The 26,063-nt window shown below is 46.4% G+C and overlaps 1 protein-coding gene across 3 annotated transcripts in view; it reads left to right on the top strand.

Moving 5' to 3' along the window:
• Window positions 1–26,063, top strand: part of LOC128685702 (serine/threonine-protein kinase SIK1) — a gene marked incomplete in the record, with an annotated part of 422,602 nt that overhangs the window by 320,655 nt on the left and 75,884 nt on the right. For all 3 annotated transcript variants that reach the window (XR_011391751.1, XM_070083104.1, XM_070083100.1), the window contains 2 exon segments: window positions 9,388–9,558; window positions 14,706–14,829. Coding sequence is in view for 2 of the 3 variants with exons in the window: in XM_070083104.1 (XP_069939205.1) it covers window positions 9,388–9,558; window positions 14,706–14,829 (295 nt within the window).

The following is a 26,063-nucleotide window of genomic DNA, read 5'->3' as shown; positions in this document are numbered from 1 at the left end:
CGCATGCTTCCCTGTTTTCTGCCCTCCTTCATGGTCTGTTTCTTCTATGCACTTTCGTGTGTGGCTTAGGACTTGCTGGAGCTCTGGTTGAACCGTCACTCAGTGAAGTACTCTCCCGGTGTTACCCTTTCCCAGTGTAACCCTCTCCCTATGTAGCCCTCTCTCTGTGTATCCCCCGACGCTGGGTCACCTTAATGTGGTGGTTGTGAGGGGGGATCTGGTTTGATGCTAGGGGTATGGGGGAAGCCTCTCTGGGAGGGGTTGCCACTCTCCCCACCAACTGCTTGCTTGACAATGCTGCAGATATTACCCCCTCCACCACTTCGTCTTCATGCGCTCACACTCCTAGCTGATGACATGGAACGTTCTGTGGACGTGGATTGAGGAATGTAAAGAACTGACGTTGAATAGTTTTACTTGCGTTGTAATTATCATCTACGTCATGTTAGAGAGAATTGTTGATGACAGTAGCAAGTTGGCGCTGGTAGTGTATATATGTTAGACATATTATGTTTAAAACACTGAGTAACCAGAAAGGTTTTACGGCTTTGTGAGTACTATAGCGCTGTATAGTCCTTGTGGCTTAGCGCTTCTTTTTGATTATAATAATGTGAGTACTATAGACAGGCAAATCCTTTTCCCAGTGTACAACTCTCCCCGTGTACAACTTACCCAATGTACAACTTTCCCAGTGTACAGCTTACCCATTGTACAACTTATCCATTGTACAACTTACGCATTGTACAACTTACCCAGTGTACAACTTACCCAGTGTACAACTTACCCAGTGTACAACTTTCCCAGTGTACAGCTTACCCATTGTACAACTTACCCATTGTACAACTTACCCATTGTACAACTTACCCATTGTACAACTTACCCATTGTACAACTTACCCAGTGTACAACTTACCCAGTGTACAACTTACCCAGTGTACAACTTACCAGGACCTTTCACTCTGGAATATGGGATATTAGCAACAATTGGCTTTCTTGTGGAGAAGTTTGACCAACCAGTGGCTTCATCAGTCCACCAGAGAGAATAATACTGGAGACGGTGAAAGACATGAAATAGCAGTGTGAGGTGATCAGTCCCTCAGTCTTGAAAGATATTCTAGCCAGGTGTTGCACTTGGTTTGTAGCCATTCACGTAGTGGGTTGATCCTGTATATTTCTAAGTGGTGGCTTGATCCTATTCATTATTGGTTCCAAGATCTTGTGTTCATTGATTTCCAAAATCTTTTAAATCATTCATTGGTTTAATCAGAACGAACTATATGATTTTATTTGATGGTTTTCAGCATTATCTTGTCTTGTTTATATCTTGTTTATTGTTATATCTTGTTTATATCGTGCCTTGTTTACTGTTTATATGTTGTGTATTTATACCTACCTTGCACCATATCTTGCAACATACATTATCCTGCCCAAGTCTTATCGTTGTCAACAGAACAAGATTACTTTAAGCGGGTTCCTTCTTCACTGTGCTAATGCACACAAACTCTTGCCAGAAGACTGTGTAGTGTGGCTGGGATGTGTCTTCTCTGACGCAGCCTCCTACACCCTCTAGTTTATAAATTGAAGTCTTGGGTTAAACTAGATGTATTGCGGTCGCTGTGCTCTCTGGAAAATGTATCCCCGCATTCCATAACCGCAGCTCCGTCTACGTCAACACAAGCGATTGGAACAGTGCAGAGTGAGGCATAATTTTGTAGTGCAAGTATATATTAGCACTGAAGATCTGAATAAAATCAGAAGTATTCACAAGTCATCATAATGAAACTAATATAATTTTTTTTCAATATAACAATAGTAAATCAGGAGATACACAAACGAGATGTAATTCAAACTTTCCACTAAGAAACAACAAGTTTGAAGCTTAACTGAGGAGACGTTCTCTTATCTCAGAGACCAGTATTATGAAAAAGAACACACCAGTATATTAAGGTTGCAGCCCGTCACAAGTTGCGTTACCAGGTTATAATTATTGAAGGTTGACGGTAATTGGACGTGACACTCACAAATTATCACATGACAAGTAGTATTTTACTTTCCCCAATTTCTTCCTGAGAAAATACAAATAAGGACCTACATAAGAGAAGATCAAGTCAGTATTACCAGGTTTGACCAGCGCTTTAACATACTTAAAAAAGTTGGCGAATACATAGGTAAGTAAGAAGGTATGTGCACATGTTATGGGCACATACAAGGCACACATGTTATGGGCACATACAAGGCACACATGTTATGGGCACATACAAGGCACACATGTTATGGGCACATAAAAGGCACACATGTTATGGGCACATAAAAGGCACACATGCTATGAGCACATAAAAGGCACACATGTTATGGGCACATAAAAGGCACACATGTTATGAACACATGAAAGGCACACATGAACACAAAAGGTACACATGAACACATAAAAGGCACACACATTATGGGCACATAAAAGTACATTATGAAGATTTAAAACAGAATATCTGTGTCAAGTAACAACTGTGACTTGTTTGTGACTAGCAGAGACGTTTACCAGTTGTTTCTCATTAACTAAGTTGATAATGAAACAGGCACAGATCATCCAGGCTGTGATGGATATGTGGGGCAGTGGGCCTCCTCGAGAAGCAACAGCCTGGTTGATCAGACGAGCCTGGCCCATGGCCGGGCTCCGGGAGTAGACTGACTCTGGAAACTCGGTCAGAATCCTCCCCCCCCCAAAAAAAGGGGGTAAATTTAATATTTTCTTGAATGTTTTGAGGTCCGCCACTGAGGGTTTTGTAAGTTCTGGCAGCCACTCCAGGAAGTTGGGAATGAGTTCACCTCTGGTCATGAGGCACAGACATGGGCTAGTCGTTTCAAGAAACTTGGCCTAGTTACCGTACACCAGCGCTCAAACGTTGAAGTCGATCGGGTGAAGCTTTCTCGAGTTATGAGTGAAATAAATTACGATTAGTTGGAGGAAGGGAATAAAAGAGGAAAACAATTGTGGCCACCATTAAGGCTCTGCCTCGGAGATACTTCATTATTATTTTCGTGCTTACGTGTTTAGTAACAGATTTCGTTAGTATATTATGTGGTGTATATATCCGTGTATATCACGTAGTGTATATGTACGTGTATTTACCTTGTTTATATTTGTTCTTTGTTGTATGGAGATTGACTAATGATCTCTCTCCCTTTCCTCCCCTCCCCCGTATCTCTCATCCCTACCACCCTGTCTCCATCTCCCTTTCCTTCCCTCCTTCCTCCCTCCATTATTTTTTATGAAAGATAAAATTACCCAAACGTTTAAAAAAAGAAAATCGAAAAAGCAATAATGCAAACTAATAATTAAAACGCTTACCACCCCCCATCCCCTCCTTCCTTCCCTCCCATGACCCAACAAATCTCTCTCAGAATTACAGCAAAGTATCGATCAGTGCTGCAACTCAGAGTAACTCAGAGTAGATCCTCATCTTCACCAACAACTCCCTCCCGTTCCTTCCTTCCTCCTACACTCATGATTTCATCGCCCCTCGTCCAAAACTCCCCATTTTCACTCATTAAAGGCACGGAGAGAAGAATGATGGTTCGATCCAACGGGCAAAAATAGGGGGGATGGGAGGTAATATGTTAGACGTTGCCATGTCACAGTTAGGAGTTAGGCGTGAGTTGCAAAGCAGAGAGACTTGACTGGCGATAGGGAGGTGATTGGGAAGTTATTTTGCGTGGGGAGTAAATTGGGGACTGAGGGAGTGTTGATGGTGACTGATGGTAGCGGGTAATGATGGTAGTGGGTAAATTATGGAGGAGTACCAGGAACTCTCAGTAGAGTCACTGAGACAAGAGCTTTCGGTAGCTTGAAATGCAAGTTGCTAGGCCTATTGGCCTAGCATAGGCCAGTAGACCTGCTGCACTGTTCCTTAGATGGTGTGTGTGTGTGTGTGTGTGTGTGTGTGTGTGTGTGTGTGCGTGCTTGCGTGTGTGTGTACTCACCTAGTTGTGGTTGCAGGGGTCGAGTCCGAGCTCCTGGCCCCGCCTCTTCACTGGTCGCTACTAGGTCACTCTCCCTGAACCGTGAGCTTTATCATACCTGTACTCACCTAGTTGAGGTTGCAAGAGTCGAGTCCAAGCTCCTGGCCCCGCCTCTTCACTGATCGCTACTAGGTCACTCTCCCTGAACCGTGAGCTTTATCATACCTCTGCTTAAAGCTATGTATGGATCCTGCCTCCACTACATCGCTTCCCAAACTATTCCACTTCCTGACTACTCTGTGGCTGAAGAAATACTTCCTAACATCCCTGCATCCCTGTGTGTGTGTGTGTGTGTGTGTGTGTGTGTGTGTGTGTGTGTGTGTGTGTGTGTGTGCGCGTGCGTACTCACCTATTTGTGGTTGCAGGGGTCGAGTCATAGCTCCTGGCCCCGCCTCTTCACTGATTGCTACTAGGTCCTCTCTCTCCCTGCTCCATGAGCTTTATCATACCTCGCCTTAAAACTATGTATGGTTCCCGCCTCCACTACTTCACTTTCTAGGCTATTCCACGGCTTGACTACTCTATGACTGAAGAAATACTTCCTAACATCCCTTTGATTTATCCGAGTCTTCAACTTCCAATTGTGACCTCTTGTGTCTGTGTCCCATCTCTGGAACATCCCGTCTTTGTCCACCTCGTCTATTCCGAGCAGTATTTTATATGTCGTTATCATGTCTCCCCTGACCCTCCTGGCCTCCAGTGTCGTCAGGCCGATTTCCCTCAACCTTTCTTCGTAGGACAATCCCCGTAGCTCTGGGATTAGTCTTGGTGCAAACCTTTGCACTTTCTCTAATTTCTTGACGTGCTTGACTAGGTGTGGATTCCAAACTGGTGCTGCATACTCCAGTATGGGCCTGACGTAAATGGTATACAGAGTCTTGAACGACTCCTTACTAAGGTATCGGAACGCTATCCGTAGGTTTGCCAGGCGCCCGTATGCTGCAGCAGTTATCTGATTGATATGCGCCTCAGGAGATATGCTCGGTGTTATACTCACCCCCAGATCTTTTTCCTTGAGTGAGGTTTGCAGACTTTGGCCATCTAAACTATATTGTGTCTGCGGTCTTCTTTGCCCTTCCCCAATCTTCATGACTTTGCATTTGGCGGGGTTAAACTCAAGGAGCCAGTTGCTGGACCAGGCTTGTAGCCTGTCCAGGTCTCTTTGTAGTCCTGCCTGATCCTCATCCGATTTGATTCTTCTCATTAACTTCACATCGTCCGCAAACAAGGACACTTCTGAGTCTATCCCTTCCGTTATGTCATTCACATATACCAAGAACAGCACAGGTCCTAGGACTGACCCCTGTGGAACCCCGCTTGTCACAGGCGCCCACTTTGACACCTCATCACGTACCATGACTCGTTGTTGCCTCCCTGTAAGGTATTCTCTTATCCATTGCAGTGCCTTTCCTGTTATGTGTGCCTGATCCTCTAGCTTTTGCAGTAACCTCTTGTGAGGAACTGTGTCGAAGGCCTTCTTGCAGTCCAAAAAAAATGCAGTCGATCCACCCCTCTCTCTCTTGTCTTACTTCTGTCACCTTGTCATAAAACTCTAATAGGTTTGTGACACAGGATTTTCCCTCCCTGAAACCATGCTGGTTGTCAATTATACACTTGTTTCTTTCCAGGTGCTCCACCACTCTCCTCCTGATGATCTTCTCCATGACCTTGCATACTATACACGTTAGTGATACAGGTCTGTAGTTTAGTGCCTCATGTCTGTCTCCCTTTTTAAAAATTGGGACTACATTTGCCATCTTCCATACCTCAGGGAGTTGCCCAGTTTCAAATGATGTGTTGAAGATCTTTGTTAATGGTACACACAATGTCTCTGCTCCCTCTTTAAGGACCCACGGAGAGATGTTGTCTGGTCCCACCGCCTTTGAGGTGTCAAGTTCGCATAGCAGCTTCTTCACCTCCTCCTTGGTTATATGTACCTCATCCAGCACTTGCTGGAGCACCCCCCTGCTCTGATTTCCTGGAGTCCTACTGGTTTCCACTGTAAATACTTCTTTAAATCTTGTGTTGAGCTCCTGACATACCTCCCGGTCGTTTCTTGTGAATTCCCCATCACCCTTCCTCAGTCTGATTACCTGGTCCTTGACTGTTGTTTTCCTCCTGATGGGTCAGTCTTTACTTTCGATGCTATGTCATTTTCGTATTGCCGCTGAGCCTCCCTTCTTATCTGTGCATATTCGTTTCTGGCTCTTCGGCTAATCTCTTTATTTTCCTGAGTTCTCTGTCTTCTGTACCTTTTCCATTCTCTAGTACACCTAGTTTTTGCCTCCCTACACCTTTGGGTGAACCAAGGACTCATTCTGTTCTTCCCATTATTTCTGTTTCCCTTGGGAACAAACCTCTCCTCTGCCTCCTTGCATTTTGTTGCCACATAGTCCATCATTTCTTGTACTGGTTTTCCTGTCAGTTCCCTCTCCCACTGAATGTCTTGAAAGAAGTTCCTCAAGCCTGGGTAGTTCCCCCTTTTGTAGTTTGGTTTTTCCCACCCTATTCCTGCTGCTCTCTCCACTTGGAGCTCAACTATGTAGTCGAAGCACAGAACCACATGATCACTAGCTCCCAGGGGCCTTTCATACATGATATCCTCGATGTCAGAACTACTCAAGGTGAATACAAGGTCCAGTCTTGCTGGTTCATCCTCTCCTCTCTCTCTGGTAGTGTCTCTAACATGTTGATGCATGAGGTTTTCCAGTACCACATCCATCATCTTGGCTCTCCATGTTTCGGGACCCCCATGGGGCTCCAGGTTTTCCCAGTCAATCTCCTTGTGATTGAAATCACCCATAATTAGTAACTTTGCTCCCCCCATGTGTGCTTTCCTGGCCACCTCGGCTAGTGTGTCGACCATTGCTCTGTTGCTCTCATCGTATTCTTCTCTTGGCCTCCTGCAGTTCTGTGGTGTGTGTGTGTGTGTGTGTGTGTGTGTGTGCGCGCGTGCGTGTGTGTGTGTGTGTGTGTGTGTGTGTGTGTGTGTGTGTGTGTGTGCGCGTGCGTGTGTGTGTGTGTGTGTGTGTGTGTGTGTGTGTGTGTTGTGTGAGATTGTTTTGTATGATTGTGTATGACTGGATGTGTATGATTGTGTGATTGTGTATGGTTGTGTGTAATGTGTATGGCTGAGAGAGAGAGAGAGAGAGAGAGAGAAAGGAGAGAGAGGGGAGAGAAATAGAGGAGAGAGAGGGGGAGGGAGTGAGAGAGAGGAGAGGGGGAGGGAGGGAGAGAGAGAGGGGAGGGGTAGGGGGAGGGAAGGGGAGAGAGGGAGGGGAGAGAAATAGAGGAGAGAGAGAGAGGGGGAGGGAGTGAGAGAGAAGGGAGGGGGAGGGAGGGAGAGAGAGGGGGGAGGGGGAGGGAAGGGGAGAGAGGGAGGGGGAGAGAGAAAGAGAGAGGGGGGGGAGAGTGAAAGAGAACTGCAGTGTTTAATGACTTGTGATAGAGGGATGCGTTTTATAAATGAAATGTATCTCCTGTTTTCCGTAGACTTGTCTGTGTAATTTCATCTAGTCCCTCTTTAATAATAATAATAATAATAATAATAATAATAATAATAATAAATATAAAATCTAAAAGTACATGATACAACTGATACAGACGTAGTTAACATCCTTGACATGCTATATAGAAAGCCCCTGATTATGTTATACAGAGCATTTCTGGCAACTTAGGTTAATCTTGTTCCCCCAGGATGCGACCCACACCAGTCGACTAACACCCAGGAGTCTACTTACTGCTAGGTGACCAGAGACAGCTAGTGTAAAGATCGGTCCCGGACCCTGTGTATGAACTAGGGTCGCTACCAATCAAGCCATCCAGTCACCACATAATCCCATCCAGCCACCATATAATCCTATCCAGCTACCATATAATCCCATTCACTCACCACAATCCCATCCAGTCACCATATAATCTCATCCACTCACCATATAATCCCATCCAGTCTCCATTTAGTGTCTGACAGACAATTTCTCGTATAAAATACTGTAATTACACATTGCTGCTATACTTAGGTTAAAAAAAATAAATGAAATCCAAACTCCTGACTATTCACGGCTTCGTTATTTATAAATGACTTTTATTCTTAATAATAAGCTGACTAAAAATATCTTAATAGAAATTGTGGGCGTAATTATTTTTAATATAATTCCTGGTATTGAATCAGATTTTTTTTTATTTTTTTTATTGCTAATTTATTGGGTAATTAGTTTGTTTTGATTCTTTATATTTTTTAATTAATGTAATTTAGAGAAAATGTTTTATGGGTATGTCGAAGAAAACGAGAGGTCGTGAGTCGAGTTAAGGGGGACTATTATTTCTCTCATATATATATATATATATATATATATATATATATATATATATATATATATATATATATATATATATATATATATATATATTATATTATATTATATGTGGTGGCTTTAAGTGTTATTATTTAAAAGTAGATACATTAACCTGCAGTGATACCACGAGTACCTTACAATATCTTTAGACGTTACGATAGTTATAATGACTTGACGATAATTCCTGAGCTTGCTACCACCTGCAGCTCATAAGACTGCCATCCCCACGAGCCCCTTTGGGGCGGGGCAGATGGCAGACCAGAAGCCTAGCTTCTCCCTACGAGCCCCGTGAGGGCGGGGACTGTGGCTGGCCTGGGGACACTTGGTCCCAAAGATGAGGGGGTACTTGTACCTCCTCCCATGGGAGACTTAGGTCTCGAGACACTCCCCAGATAGGGAGCCAAGGCCGGGTCACCACTACTTGGAAAAGACCCGGGCCGGGAGAGTACCGGCGAATAAAAAAAAAGAGAAAAAAAAAAACTTGACGATAGATCTAATAACTACCATTCGTATCTATCACCTGGTAGATGTGTTTTTAAGTCCCTGTTAGGGCGATATTTTCTTTATTTGTCTTGATTAACATCCAGGTGTTAGCGCATTTGGATGAGTTTGCGTCATGATGCGTCGCTGACGCACGTGTTGCGTCTTTGAAAGTGAAGGGTTGTAACGGAACGTGGTGTGGATGAGGTTGACGCAACACAACTGGATAACGTAATAATAGTGTCTGTTTTCACGCCATGATTTAAATGTTGACCTTTAGTGTTTAGAGAGGGAAATGTGTCATGATATTTATTTTTAAGTTTGTCTGTACCTGAACCTCTGCTTGAACCTGAACCTCTACCTCTACTTGAACCTCTTCTTAACCCTGTACCCCTACATGAACCCGAATCTGAACCTCAGCCTGAACCTGTACTGAATACTTTTATTGTCGACGGTTGTACAAGTACACTCCATTACTTCCACTGACGTGTGGTGCAACAGGTTCTAACTGTAGGTTCTTGGTGGTGGTGTTGCAGGCTGAGAACCTCCTGATGGACGCCAACATGAACATGAAGATTGCAGACTGGGGCTTCAGTAACTACTACACTCCTGCGGACACTCTCAACACCTGGTGTGGCTCGCCTCCCTACGCTGCACCTGAGGTCTTCGAGGGCAAGAAGTACATTGGTCCTGAGATTGATGTCTGGGTCAGTAGGCCTCTTATGTTGGGGTAGGCCTAGGTAAGACGGGGAGGAGGCTCTTTAAAAGGGGGAAGGTCTTATTTTTCCTCCTTCTTTCTTCATCTACTTCTTCCTCTGTCTTCGTCTTCTATCTTTGTCTTCTTTTTTCGTTTTCTTCCTTTACGTTCATTTTTTCTTCTATTTTTCTTCCTCGTCCTTCTGCTTTCTTTTCATTACTTTGTCTTCATTTCCATTTTTTCCTTGTCCGGATTCTTTCATTTCTTCACAGTTCTTCCTCCTCTTTTTTCCTGTCTCCTTAAATGTATGATTTTATTTTTCAGTAGTAGTAGTAGTGTGTGTGTGTGTGTGTGTGTGTGTGTGTGTGTGTGTGTGTGTGTGTATATAATGTCGTGCCGAATAGGTAAAACTTGCTAGTTTGGCTTAAATAGCAAAGCTCTTCTTGCCGAATAAGGCAAGCAAAAATTTGTTTATGCAATAATTTGGCAAAAATTTTCCTGAACCTAACGAAAAAAATAAAAATTAATTGTGTATTATTAAATTATTGTAAACTTATCTATAATATATTTAGTTGGATTAGGCTAAATTAAAGTGCGCTTGTTATAATAAGGTTAGGTAAGTTTACTAAGGTTCTTTTGGTAAAAAAATATTAATTTTACATTAATATAAACGAAATAAAAACACATCTGTAAACGTATAAGAGAAAATTTTAGAAAGGACTAATTTTAAATGAGTTCTTGTTAATTGACCAGTTTTACCTAATCGGCACAATATATATATATATATATATATATATATATATATATATATATATATGTCGTGCCGAATATGTAAAACTGGTCAATTAGCAAGAACTCATTCAAAATTAAGTCCTTTCTAAAATTTTCTCTTATACGCTTAAAGATATATTTTTTTCATTAATGTTGATGTAAAAATTTATAATTTTGCGCCAAAAGGAACTTAGAAAACTTACCTAACCTTATTATAACAAGCGCAATTTATTTTAGCCTAACCCAACTAAATATATTTTAAATACGTTTACAATAATTTAGTACTAAACAAGCTCAATCAAACATATTTTTTTCGTTAGGTTCAGAATGATTTTGGCGAAATTATTGCATACACAAATTTTCACTTGTCCTATATGGCAAGTTGAGCGTTGCTTTTTAAGCCAAGATAGCAAGTTCTGCCTACTCGGCACGATATATATATATATATATATATATATATATATATATATATATATATATATATATATATATATATATATATATATATATATATATATATATATATATATATATATGTATATATATATATATATTATATTATATATATATATAATATATATATGTATATATATATATATATATAATATATATATATATATATATATATATATATATATATATATAATGTATATTATATATATATATATATATATATATATATATATATATATATATATATATATATATATATATATATTACTTCTTTTACAACCCCATCTATAAATATATTAAACAACCATGGTGACATTACACATCCCTGTCTAAGACCTAATTTTACCGGGAAGTAGTCTCCCTCTCTTCTACACACCCTAACCTGAGCCTCACTATCCTCATAAAAACTCTTTACAGCATTTAGTAACTTACTACCTATTCTATATACTTGCAACATCTGCCAAATTGCTTCCCTATCCACTCTATCATATGCCTTTTCTAAATCCATAAATGCAATAAAAACTTCCCTACCTTTATCTAAATACTGTTCACATATATGCTTCAATGTAAACACTTGATCTACACATCCCCTACCCACTCTGAAACCTCCTTGCTCATCCGCAATCCTACATTCTGTCTTACCTCTAATTCTTTCAATTATAACCCTACCGTACACTTTTCCTGGTATACTCAATAAACTTATTCCTCTATATTTTTTACAGTCTCTTTTGTCCCCCTTCCCTTTATATAAAGGGACTATACATGCTCTCCGCCAATCCCTAGGTGCCTTCCCCTCTTTCATACATTTATTAAACAAAAGTACCAACCACTCCAACACTATATCCTCCCTGCTTTTAACATTTCTGTCATGATCCCATCAGTTCCAGCTGCTTTACCCCCTTTCATTCTACGTAATGCCTCACGTACCTCCCCCACACTTACAGTCTGCTCTTCTTCACTCCTAAAAGATGGTATACCTCCCTGGCCAGTGCATGAAATTACCGCCCCCCTTTCTTCCTCAACATTTAAAAGTTCCTCAAAATATTCTCGCCATCTACCTAATACCTGCCTCTTCCCATCTACTAACTCCCCTACTCTGTTTTTAACTGACGAATCCATACGTTCCCTAGGCTTTCTTAACTTGTTTAACTCCAAAATATTTTTTTATTTTCATTAAAATTTCTTGACAGTGCCTCTCCCACTCTATCATCTGCTCTCCTTTTGCACTCTCTCACCACTCTCTTCACCTTTCTTTTACTCTCCATATACTCTGCTCTTCTTATAACACTTCTGCTTTGTAAACACCTCTCAAAAGCTAACTTTTTATCTTTTATCACACCCTTTACTTCATCATTCCACCAATCACTCCTCATTCCTCCTTCCCCCACCCTCCTATAACCACAAACTTCTGCCCCACATTCTAATACTGCATTTTTAAAACTCATCCAATCCTCTTCACCCCCCCCCCCACTGCTCATCTTTGCACTAGCCCACCTTTCTGCCAATAGTCGATTATATCTCACCCGAACTTCCTCCTCCCTTAGTTTATACACTTTCACTTCCCTCCTACTTGTTGTTGCCACCTTCCTCTTGTCCCATCTACCTCTTACTCTAACTGTAGCTACAACTAAATAATGATCCGATATATTATTTGCCCCTATATAAACATGTACATCCTGGAACCTACCCATCAACCTTTTATCCACCAATACATAATCTAACAAACTACTTTCATTACGTGCTACATCATACCTTGCATATTTATTTATCCTCTTTTTCATAAAATATGTATTACTTATTACCAAATTTCTTTCTACACATAGCTCAATTAAAGGCTCCCCATTTACATTTACCCCTGGCACCCCAAATTTACCTACTACTCCCTCCACAACATTTTTACCCACTTTAGCATTGAAATCCCTAACCACAAGTACTCTTACATTTGGTTCAAAACTCCCCACGCATTCACTCAACATTTCCCAAAATCTCTCTCTCTCCTCTACACTTCTCTCTTCTCCAGGTGCATATACACGTACTATAACCCACTTTTCACATCCAACCTTTATTTTACTCCACATAATCCTTGAATTAATACATTTATAGTCCCTCTTTTCTTGCCATATCTTATCCTTCAACATTATTGCTACTCTTTCTTTAGCTCTAACTCTATTTGAAACCCCTGATCTAATCCCATTTATTCCTCTCCACTGAAACTCTCCCACCCCCTTCAGCTTTGTTCCACTTAAAGCCAGGACATCCAGTTTCTTCTCATTCATAACATCCACAATCATCTCTTATCATTCGCACAACATCCACGCACATTCAGACTTCCCACTTTGACAATTTTCTTCTTCTTATTATTTTTAGTAATCTTTACAGGAAAAGGGGTTACTAGCCCATTATAATATATATATATATATATATATATATATATATATATATATATATATATATATATATATATATATATATATATATATATATATATATATATATATATATATATATATATATATATATATATATATATATATATATATATATATATATTATATATATATATATATATATATTTATTATCACACTGGACGATTCCCACCAAGGCAGGGTGGCCCGAAAAAGAAAAACTTTCACCATCATTCACTCCATCACTGTCTTGCCAGAAGGGTGCTTTACACTACAGTTTTTAAACTGCAACATTAACACCCCTCCTTCAGAGTGCAGGCACTGTACTTCCCATCTCCAGGACTCAAGTCCGGCCTGCCGGTTTCCCTGAATCCCTTCATAAATGTTACTTTGCTCACACTCCAACAGCACGTCAAGTATTAAAAACCATTTGTCTCCATTCACTCCTATCAAACACGCTCACGCATGCCTGCTGGAAGTCCAAGCCCCTCGCACACAAAACCTCCTTTACCCCCTCCCTCCAACCTTTCCTAGGCCGACCCCTACCCCGCCTTCCTTCCACTACAGACTGATACACTCTTGAAGTTATTCTGTTTCGCTCCATTCTCTCCACATGTCCGAACCACCTCAACAACCCTTCCTCAGCCCTCTGGACAACAGTTTTGGTAATCCCGCACCTCCTCCTAACTTCCAAACTACGAATTCTCTGCATTATATTCACACCACACATTGCTCTCAGACATGACATCTCCACTGCCTCCAGCCTTCTCCTCGCTGCAACATTCATCACTCATATATATATATATATATATATATATATATATATATATATATATATATATATATATATATATATATATATATATATATATATATGTATATATATGTACATGTATATATATAAATGAAATCACGAAACATGTGATTCTGAATCATTAACGAAACTGTGACTGGCCTAGACTCGATCCCGCGTCACCTTGTCCCGTCCCGTGGGAAGCAAGACAACGTTCGCGATGCTCTAACCATTGGGCTACCAGTCCTACAAACATGAGCCTAACGAACTAGGCATCGCTAACGATGTCTCGCTTTTCACGGGGCGGGACAAGGTGACGCGGGATCGAGTCTCGGCCAGTCGCAGTTTCGGTAATGATTCAGAATCACATGTTTCGTGATTTCATTAATATATAGACTGGTCGAGGAGGCTGATATTCAAACAGGAGTGGATTGAAATTCGCTCTGAGGTTACCATAACCACATATGTCCTCGCAACATGAAGCAAGCCTAGTTCGCTAGGCTCATGTTGTTTGTAGGATTGGTGGTCCATTGGTTAGAGCATCGCGAACGTTGTCTTGCTTCCCACGGGGCGGGACGAGGTGAAGCGGGATTGAGTCTCAGCCAGCCGCAGTTTCGTTAATGCTGTATATATATAGTATATGTTTTACAGTGTCGCTTATTCAGATACTCTTGTATGTTTTATGTACATGAATGCACACACACACACTGTCTCACTCTAGGTCTCTGTCACAGAGTCTGGGAGTGGTGCTCTACGTGCTGGTGTGTGGAGCACTGCCCTTCGACGGCGCTACTTTGCCAGCCCTCCGTGACAGGGTACTGTCTGGCCGCTTCAGGATACCCTACTTCATGTCTTCAGGTAGGTCCTCTTCTAGGTCATGTCTTCAGGTAGGTCCCCTCTCAGGTCACGTCTTGAGGCTAGCAGGTCATGTCTTCAGATTGGTCCTCTCCCATTGGAGACTACAAGGATGGACAAGGGACCTGTAGACCCACTGTAGTGCTCCAAAACTCCAGCTTCTAGGTGATCGCTGTGTCTTAGAGATGAATTAATTTAGCTAGGTGTTCTTAAATAATAAAGCTGCTGAAGCTCTGGGAAATAGTGTTGGCAGTAGCAGTCTAAACACTGTCAGGACAACACTGATGATGTCTTCATTAATGACTAGGTTGGCCTTGTTGAAATTCATTAGGCGATGGTGAGTATTACAGTGGATGACGCAGCAGTTGCGGTGGTTATCTCTACTGAAGATGTTAGTATATACCTGTAAATAGTTTAGAAAATCGACGACTTGATTAATGAGGCACTTTTGCAACATTTGTTAACTGGCTAGCGAAACGTTTTCACTATAAAAATACTTAGGTGTTGCACAAGTGTTTCATTAATCACCTACTGTATGTGTTACGATGTTCTCCTATACTATATATTCAAGGCTGTTTCCCCAACATAATATTTTTGGCATGCTCCACATGGGATAACGTAGACTCCTGCTGGACTATGAACGATTTTGACGAGTTTCTTCTTGACTGAGTCTCGGATTGTGATGGAAGTTCTGATGGCTATCTTAATGTTACTCTTGGCAAGAATACTGGTGAAACTGGAGTCTCCAAAGGTGAAATCTGTTGCTGGTAACGAGAGGTCCATGCTGTTGGTGACCTTGTGGTGAAGTAGGGCGACGTTTTGTACTGTGAAGGTCCTTGGTAAAGAAAGAAGTGACTTAAGAACTAGTAATCTTCTTGTTTCAGACGTTATTAATCCCATAGGGGACATTAGAAATAAGCTTGCTGGTTTTTATGTCGTTTCTTCGTTTACCAAGGTGCCATGTAGAGGCCATCACTCAAAGTCGCCACAAGCTCACTGACAACATAGTCGGCTAACTTTTGTCCCCGTCGTGTATTATCGAGAATATGGTAGCAGCACGCTGCGGATGTATCCACTTTTGTTTGAAACAAAGCACACTGTACTCACCTAATTGTGGTTGCAGGGGTCGAGACTCAGCTCCTGGCCCCACAGATTTCGTAGACTTAAACTGAGTTGTGCATCATCTTCAGCTGTTCCACGTCTGAGGAGTCCATGTGCAGGCAGTGCTGTGGTATGACCATGGATGACCTCACCAACGCTTGCAGTCCTTGCCACTCAGTACGGGCAGCATCTACGCACCCACCGAAATACATCTTGTGTAGTAGTGGTGTGTACTCGCCTATATGTGATTGTAGGGGCCGGTTCACAGCTCCTGGTCCCGCTTCTTTGCTGTTCGCTACTAGATCCGGTCTCTCCAGGCTCCAGAGCTTTATCGTATCCCTTCTTAAAGCTTTGTATGAACCCTGCCTCTACTACTGTGTGTCGCTTACAGTGCTCACTGACCTTTTACTCTAAGCTCTCTGGAAAGTTTTAAACACATCTCTTACTTCATTCTTTATCTCATCCTCCTCCTCCTCCTCGTCTTCAACTGCTCTTCTCCGCTTGATCATTTTCTTTTGTCCTTCTATGCTGTTCTACACTGTTACCCCGCTAGTACTATCTCTGTGGGACTCTCCTTGTGGTACCTTTCAGTGCCACCCTCCTTGGTGGTACCTCTCTGTAGCACCCTCCTTGGTAGTAACTCGGTGGCACCCTCCTTGGTATTAACTTCTCTGTGGCACCCTCCTTGGTAGCAACCTCTGTGGCACCCTTCTTGGTAGTAACCTCACTGTGGCACCCTCCTTGGTAATAACTTCTCTGTGGCACCCTTCTTGGTAGAAACTTCTCTGTGGCACCCTCCTTGGTAGTAACCTCTGTGGCACCCTTCTTGGTAGTAACCTCACTGTGGCACCCTCCTTAGTAGTAACTTCTCTGTGGCACCCTCCTTTGTAGTAACCTCTGTGGCACCCTTCTTGATAGTAACTTCTCTGTGGCACCCTCCTTTGTAGTAACTTCTCTGTGGCACCCTCCTTGGTAGTAACTTCTATGTGGCACCCTCCTTGGTAGTAACCTGTGTGGCACCATTCTTGGTAGTAACCTTACTGAGGCACTCTACTTGGTAGTAACTTCTCTGTGGCACCCTCCTTGGTAGTAACCTCTGTGGCACCCTTCTAAGTAGTAGCTTCTCTGTGGCACCCTCCTTGGGAGTAACTTCTGTGTCACCCTCCTTGGTAGTAACTTCTCTGTGGCACCCTCCTTGGTAGTAACTTCTCTGTGGCACCCTCCTTGGTAGTAACTTCTCTGTGGCACCCTCCTTGGTAGTAACTTCTCTGTGGCACCCTCCTTGGTAGTAACTTCTCTGTGGCACCCTCCTTGGTAGTAACCTCTCTGTGGCACCCTCCTTGGTAGTAACCTCTCTGTGGCACCCTCCTTAGTAGTTACCTCTCTGTGGCACCCTGCTTGGTATTAACTCGTTGGCACCCTCCTTGGTAGTAACCTCTCTGTGGCACCCTCCTTGGTAGTAACCTCTCTGTGGCACCCTCCTTGGTAGTAACCTCTCTGTGGCACCCTCTTTGTTAGTAACATCTGTGGCACGCTCCTTGGTAGTAGCCTCTCTGTGGCACCCTCTTTGATATTAACTTCTGTGGCACCATCCTTCGTAGTAACCTCTCTGTGGCACCCTCTTTGGTAGTAACTTCTGTGGCACCCTCCTTGGTAGTAACCTCTTTGTGGCACCCTCTTTGGTAGTAACTTCTGTGGCACTCTCCTTGGTAGTAACCTCTGTGGCACCCTCCTTGGTAGTAACTCGGTGGCACCCTCCTTGATAGTAAGACGGTGGCACCCTCCTTGGTAGTAACCTCTCTGTGGCACCCCCCTTTGGTAGTAACCTCTGTGGCACCTTGGTAGTAACCTCTCTGTGGCACCCTCCTTAGTAGTAACCTCTCTTTGGCATCCTCCTTGGTAGTAACCTCTCTGTGGCACCCTCCTTAGTAGTAACCTCTCTTTGGCATCCTCCTTGGTAGTAGCCTCTCTCTGGCACCCTCCTTAGTAGTAACCTCTCTGTGGCACCCTCCTTGGTAGTAACTTCTCTGTGGCACCCTCCTTTGTAGTAACCTCTGTGGCACCCTTCTTGATAGTAACTTCTCTGTGGCACCCTCCTTGGTAGTAACTTCTCTGTGGCACCCTCCTTGGTAGTAACTTCTCTGTGGCACCCTCCTTGGTAGTAACTCGATGGCACCCTCCTTGATAGTAAGACGGTGGCACCCTCCTTGGTAGTAACCTCTCTGTGGCACCCTCCTTGGTAGTAACCTCTCTGTGGCACCTTGGTAGTAACCTCTCTGTGGCACCCTCCTTAGTAGTAACCTCTCTTTGGCATCCTCCTTGGTAGTAGCCTCTCTCTGGCACCCTCCTTAGTAGTAACCTCACTGTGGCACCCTCCTTGGTAGTAACTTCTCTGTGGCACCCTCCTTTGTAGTAACCTCTGTGGCACCCTTCTTGATAGTAACTTCTCTGTGGCACCCTCCTTGGTAGTAACTTCTCTGTGGCACCCTCCTTGGTAGTAACTTTTCTGTGGTACCCTCCTTGGTAGTAACTTCTCTGTGGCACCCTCCTTGGTAGTAACTTCTATGTGGCACCCTCCTTGGTAGTAACCTCTGTGGCACCCTTCTTGGTAGTAACCTCACTGTGGCACCCTCCTTGGTAGTAACTTCTCTGTGGCACCCTCCTTGGTAGTAACCTCTGTGGTACCCTTCTTGGTAGTAGCTTCTCTGTGGCACCCTCCTTGGTAGTTACCTCTGTGGCACCCTCCTTGGTAGTAACTTCTCTGTGGCACCCTCGGTAGTAACTTCTCTGTGGCACCCTCCTTGGTAGTAACTTCTCTGTGGCACCCTCCTTGGGAGTAACTTCTCTGTGGCACCCTCCTTGGGAGTAACTTCTATGTGGCACCCTCCTTGGTAGTAACTTCTCTGTGGCACCCTCCTTGGTAGTAACTTCTCTGTGGCACCCTCCTTGGTAGTAACTTCTCTGTGGCACCCTCCTTGGTAGTAACCTCTGTGGCACCCTCCTTGGTAGTAACCTCTGGGGCACCCTCCTTGGTAGTAACCTCACTGTGGCATCCTCTTTGGGAGTAACTCAGTGCACCCTCCTTGGTAGTAAATCGTTGGCACCCTCCTTGGTAGTACCACTCTGTGGCACCCTCCTTGGTAGTACCACTCTGTGGCACCCTCCTTGGTAGTAACCTCTCTGTGGCATCCTCCTTGGTAGTAACTCGGTGGCACCCTCTTTGGTAGTAACTACTCTGTGGCACCCTCCTTTGTAGTAAATCGTTGGCACCCTCCTTGGTGGTAACCTCTGTGGCACCCTCCTTGGTAGTAACTCGGTGGCACCCTCCTTGGTAGTAACTGCTCTGTGGCACCCTCCTTAGTAGTAACCTCACTGTGGCACCCTCCTTGGTAGTAACATCTCATTGGCACCCTCCTTAGTAGTCACCTCTCTGTGGCACCCTCCTTGGTAGTAACTCGTTGGCACCCTCCTTGGTAGTAACCTCTCTGTGGCACCCTCCTTGGTAGTAACCTCTCTGTTGCACCCTCCATGGTAGTAACCTCTCTGTGGCACCCTCCTTGGTAGTAACCTCTCTGTGGCACCCTCTTTGGTAGTAACTTCTGTGACACGCTCCTTGGTAGTAACCTCTCTGTGGCACCCTCTTTGGTAGTAACTTCTGTGGCACCATCCTTGGTAGTAACCTCTCTGTGGCACCCTCTTTGGTAGTAACTTCTGTGGCATCCTCCTTCGTAGTAACCTCTCTGTGGCACCCTCTTTGGTAGTAACTTCTGTGGCACGCTCCTTGGTAGTAACCTCTGTGGCACCCTCCTTGGTAGTAACTCGGTGGCACCCTCCTTGGTAGTAAGTCGGTGGCACCCTCCTTGGTAGTAACCTCTCTGTGGCACCATCCTTTGTAGTACCTCTCCGTGGCACCCTCCTTAGTAACCTCTCTTTGGCATCCTCCTTGGTAGTAACCTCTCTCTGGCACCCTCCTTAGTAGTAACCTCTCTCTGGCACCCTCCTTGGTAGTAACCTCTCTGTGGCACCCTCCTTAGTAGTAACCTCTCTTTAGCATCCTCCTTGGTAGTAACCTCTCTGTGGCACCCTCTTTGGTAGTAACCTCTGTGGCACCCTCCTTGTAAGTAACCTCTCTGTGGCACCCTCCTTGGTAGTAACCTCTCTGGCACTCTTCTTGGAAGTAATCTCTGTGGCACCCTCCTAGGTAGTCTGTGGCACCCTCGGTAGTACGCCCTCTGTGGAACCCTGCTTGGTATTATCTCTGCATCCCTGGCACTGTCACTCATGGCACTGTGGCACCACCTGGCATTGATACCCTGGCACTTGTGCACCCTGGCGCTGTGGCACTCCTTGACACATGCATCACGTGGTACTGTGGCACTACCTGGTACTGTTGCACCCCTCTTGCACTGTTGTACTCCCTTGGACTGTGGCACCCCTGGCATTATGGCACCATCTGACACTTCACCCCGTAGCACTGTTGCATCCCTGGCAGTGTGGCACCCCCTTACACTTACATCCGTGGCTGTGGCACCCTGGCACTGACACTCCTGGCACTGGCACCCTTGGCACTGTGGCGCCCCCTCTGGCGCTGTAGCACCCCTAGCACTAGCACACCTGGCATTGTGGTACCTCATGGCACTGGGACACCCATTGGCACCCCTGGCACTGTGGCTCCCCCTGGCACTATGGCAACCCTCACACTGTGGCACCCCTGGCACTGTGGCACCCCTGGCACTGGCACTGTGGCACCCCTGGCACTGTGGCACCACTGACATTGTGGTTCCCCTGGCACTGTGGCACCCCTGGCACTATGGCACCCCTGGCACTCCTGTGTCAGATATTAAGAGTTCAGCTTTAGCCTATGACGTCAGAGGTACAATTTGACCGCTAGCACTCTTATTTCCCCTCCCCATCCCTCCCCTCCCATCCCTCCCATCCCATCCCTCCCCATCCCACCCCTCCCATCGTTCCCCATCCCTCCCTCCCCATCTCCCCTCCCATCCCTCCCCTCCCATCCCTCCCCTCCCATCGCTCCCCATCTCCCCTCCCATCCCAACCCTCCCATCCCTCTCCATCCCTCCCCATCCCACCCCCCATCGCTTCCCATCCCTCCCCTCCCATCTCTCCCCTCCCATCCCTCCCCTACCATCGCTCCCCATCCCTCCCCTCCCATCGCTCCCCATCCCTTCCCTCCCATCGCTCCCCATCCCTCCCATCGCTCCCCATCCCTCCCCTCCCATCGCTCCTCATCTCTCTCCGTCCTTCCCCTCCCCATCTCTCCCTATCCCTCCCCTACACATCGCTCCCCATCCCTCCCCTCCCCATCCTTCCTCTCCCATCCCATCCCTCCCCTCCCCACCCTTCCTCTCCCATCTCTCCCCTCCCCATCCTTCCTCTCCCATCCCTCCCCTCCCCATCCTTCCTCTCCCATCCCTCCCCTCCCCATCCTTCCTCTCCCAGCCCTCCCTCCCCCATCCTTTCCCTCTCCTCCTCTCCCCTTCCCATCCCTCTCCTCCCCATCTCTCCTCTTTACATCCATCACCTTCCCATCTCTCCCCTTCCCATCTCTCCCTTTCCCATCTCTCCCCTTCCCATCCCTCCCCTTCCCATCCCTCCCTTCCCTGTCCCTTCCCCTCTTCTTACCTTCCCTTCCCTCTCTATCCCTTCCCATTTTTTCCCTTCCCTCCCCTCTCCATCCCTCCGCTCACTATTCATCCTCTTCCCTCCCTCCCCTCCCTTTCCCTCCACACCCATCCTTCCTCTCCCCTAAACCCCATTCGCTTCCTTCCCCTATACCCCATTCATGTCCCTCTTCTCCCCTCTACTCTCTGCTTTCCCCTATACCTCATTCATTTCCCTTTTCTTCCCTTCCTTCCCTCTTCTTCCCTCACCTGCACCTCATTTTTCTTTTCTCTCCACCTTTCCTCCCCTTTTCCCTCCCCTCTCTCCTTTTCTCGTCTCCCTTCCCTCTTTTTCTCCTTTCCCCTCCTTCCACTTCCCCTCTCCTTTCCTCCCATTCCCCAGTCTCCCTTCCCCCAGTCTCCCTTCCCATCCACCTCTTTTTCTTCCCTCTACCTCTCTCACTCCATCTCTCCCTGTTTAAATTCATATACTCCCCCAATTCCAGCGTCAACTTTCTCCCCCTCCCCCCTCCTTCGCTACAGCTACTTTCTCCCTCTTTCCATCCCTCCATCTACTCTTTCCCACCTCTGTTCCCTCACTCCTTCCTCAGCTCCCTTACTCCCTCCTCAGCTCCCTTACTCCCTCCTCATCTCCCTTACTCCCTCCTCAGCTCCCTCACTCCCTCCTCTACTCCCTCAATCCCTCCTCTGCTCCCTCACTCCCTCCTCAGCTCCCTCACTCTCTCCTCTGCTCCCTCACTCCCTTCTCAGCTAGCTCACTCCCTCCTCAGCTCCCTCACTCCCTCCTCAGCTCCCTCACTCCCTCCTCAGCTCCTTCATTCCCTCCTCAGCTCCCTCACTCCCTCCTCAGCTCCCTCACTCCCTCCTCAGCTCCCTCACTCCCTCCTCAGCTCCCTCACTCCCTCCTCAGCTCCCTCACTCCCTCCTCAGCTCCCTCACACCCTCCTCAGCTCTCTCACTCCCTCCTCAGCTCTCTCACTCCCTCTGCTCCCTCACTCCCTCCTCAGCTCCCTCACTCCCTCCTCAGCTCTCTCACTTCCTCCTCTGCTCCCTCACTCCCTCCTCAGCCCTCTCACTCCCTCCTCAGCCCTCTCACTCCCTCCTCAGCTCCCCCACTCCCTCCTCAGCTCCCCCACTCCCTCCTCAGCTCCCCCACTCCCTCCTCAGCTCCCTCACTCCCTCCTCGGCTCTCTCACTCCCTCCTCAGCTCTTTCACCCTCCTCTGCTCCCTCACTCCTTCCTTAGCTCCCTCACTCCCTCCTCTGCTCCCTCACTCCCTCCTCTGCTCCCTCACTCCTTCCTCAGCTCCCTCACTCCCTCACTCCCTCCTCTGCTCCCTCACTCCCTCCTCAGCTCCCTCACTCCCTCCTCAGCTCTCTCACTCCCTCTGCTCCCTCCTCAGCTCCTTCACTCCCTCCTCAGTTCCCTTACTCCCTCTGCTCCCTCACTCCCTCCTCTGCTCCCTCACTCCCTCCTCTACTCCCTCCTCAGACCTCTCACTCCCTCCTCTGCTCCCTCACTCCCTCCTCTGCTCCCTCACTCCCTCCTCTACTCCCTCCTCAGACCTCTCACTCCCTCCTCTGCTCCCTCACTCCCTCCTCTGCTCCCTCACTCCTTCCTCAGCCCTCTCACTCCCTCCTTACCTCCCGCACTCCCTCCTCAGCCCTCTCACTCCCTCCTCAGCTCCCCCACTCCCTCCTCAGCTGGGAATAATCTGGTTTGATCTAAGGATGGAGAAGGTAGCTCTGATTACCGGGATGAGGAGCCCTTCAGCAGCCTCCAGCAGTGTGGAAGCATCCACTGTGTCCATCCTACAGGAGAAAGGTAACACTAGAAGCCTTCCTCTCCTCGACACAGGCCACGCTAAACAACACACGCAACCTTGTACTCGACCCCAGGCCACACTAAACAACACACACAACCTTATCCTCGACCCCAGGCCACGCTAAACAACAAACACAACCTTGTCCTCGACCCAGGCCACGCTAAACAACACACCCAACCTTGTCCTTGACCCCCCAGGCCACGCTAAGCAACACACGCAACCTTATCCTGGACCCCAAGCCACGCTAAACAACACACACAACCTTATCCTCGACCCCAGGCCATGCTAAACAACACACGCAACCTTATCCTCGACACAGTTCATGCTAAACAACACACACAACCTTATCCTCGACCCCAGGCTACGATAAACAACACACGCAACCTTATCCTCGACCCCAGGCCACGCTAAACAACACACACAACCTTATTCTCCATCCAAAGGATACGCTAAACACCACACGCAACCTTATCCTCGACGCAGGTCACGCTAAACAACACACACAACCTTATCCTCGACCCCAGGCCACGCTAAACAACACACACAACCTTATCCTCGACCCCAGGCCACGCTAAACAACACAGGCAGCCTTATCCTCGACGCAGTTCACGCTAAACAACACACACAACCTTATCCTCGACCCAGGCCACGCTAAACAATACACACAAACTTATCCTCAACCCCAGGCCAAGCTAAATAACACACGCAACCTTATCCTCGACCCCAGGCGACGCTAAACAACACACGTAACCTTATCCTCGACACAGTTCACGCTAAACAGCACACACAACCTTATCCTCGACCACAGGCCACGCTAAACAACACACAACCTTATCCTCGACCCAGGCCACGCTAAACAACACACACAACCTTATCCTCCATCCCAGGATACGCTAAACACCACACGCAACCTTATCCTCGACGCAGGTCACGCTAAAAAACACACGCAACCTTATCCTCGACCCCATGCCACGCTAAACAACACACGCAACCTTATCCTCGACCCCAGGCCACGGTAAACAACACACGCAACCTTATCCTCGACCCAGGCCACTCTAAACAATACACACAACCTTATACTCGACGCAGGTCACGCTAAACAACACTCACAACCTTATCCTCGACCCCAGGCCACGCTAAACAACACACGCAACCTTATCCTCGACCCCAGGCCACGCTAAACAACACACGCAACCATATCCTCGACCCCAGGCCACGCTAAACAACACACGCAACCTTATCCTCGACCCCGGGCCACGATAAACAGCACACGCAACGCTATCCTCGTCCCCAGGATACGCTAAACAACACACGCAACCTTTTCCTCGACTCCAGAGCACACTAAACACACGCAACCTTATCTTCGACAAGAGGCCACGCTAAACGCTCAACCTTGTCCTTGACCCCAGGCCACACTAAACAACACACGCAACCTTATCCTCGACCCCAGGGCACACTAAACACACGCAACCTTATCCTCGACAAGAGGCCACGCTAAACGCTCAACCTTATCCTTGACCCAGGCAACACTAAACACACGCAACCTTGTCCTCGACCCCAGGCCATGCTAAACATGCAGCCTTATCCTCGACGCAAGGCCACACTAAACAACACAACCGTATCCTCGACCCCAGGCCACGCTAAACAACACACACAACCTTATCCTCTACCCTAGGCCACGCTAAACAACACACACAACCTTATCCTCGACCCCAGGCCACACTAAACAACACACACAGCCTTATCATCTACCCTAGTCCACGCTAAACAACACACAACCTTATCCTCGACCCCAGGCCACGCTAAATAACACACAAAACCTTATCCTCGACGTAGGTCACGCTAAACAACATGCACAACCTTATCCTCGACCCCATGCCACGCTAAACAACACACGCAAACTTATCCTCGACGTAGGTCACGCTAAACAACATACGCAACATTATCCTCGACCCCAGGCCACGCTAAACAACACACACAACCTTATCCTCCATCCCAGGATACGCTGAACACCACACGCAACCTTATCTTCGACGCAGGTCACGCTAAAAGAACACACCCAACCTTATCCTTGACCCCAGGCCACGCTAAACAACACACGCAACCTTACCCTCGACCCCAGGCCAGGCTAAACAACACGGGCAACCTTATCCTCGACGCATTTCACGCTAAACACACACAACCTTATCCTCGACCCAGGCCGCGCTAAACAATACACACAACCTTATTCTCGACCCCAGGCCATGCTAAACAACACACGCAACCTTATCCTCGACGCAGGTCACGCTAAACAACACACGCAACCTTATCCTCGACCTTGGGCCACGCTAAACAACACGCAACCTTATCCTCGACCTTAGGCCACGCTAAACAACACACCCAACCTTATCCTCGACCCAGGCCACGCTAAACAACACACACAACCTTATCCTCGACCCCAGGCCACGCTAAACAACACACACAACCTTATCCTCGACCCCCGGCCACACTAAACAACACACGCAACCATATCCTCGACCCCAGGCCACGCTAAACAACACACGCAACCTTATCCTCGATCCAGGACACGCTAAACAATACACGCAACCTTATCCTCGACCCCAGGCCACGCTGAACAACACACACAACCTTATCCTCAATCCCAACCCACACTAAACACGCAACCTTAT

Source organism: Cherax quadricarinatus, chromosome 1, assembly GCF_038502225.1.
Source record: "Cherax quadricarinatus isolate ZL_2023a chromosome 1, ASM3850222v1, whole genome shotgun sequence".
Classification (NCBI taxonomy): Eukaryota; Metazoa; Arthropoda; class Malacostraca; order Decapoda; family Parastacidae; genus Cherax; species Cherax quadricarinatus.
The sequence above is the reverse complement of the archived record's forward strand: the minus strand, read 5'-3'. Positions and strand labels throughout refer to the sequence as shown.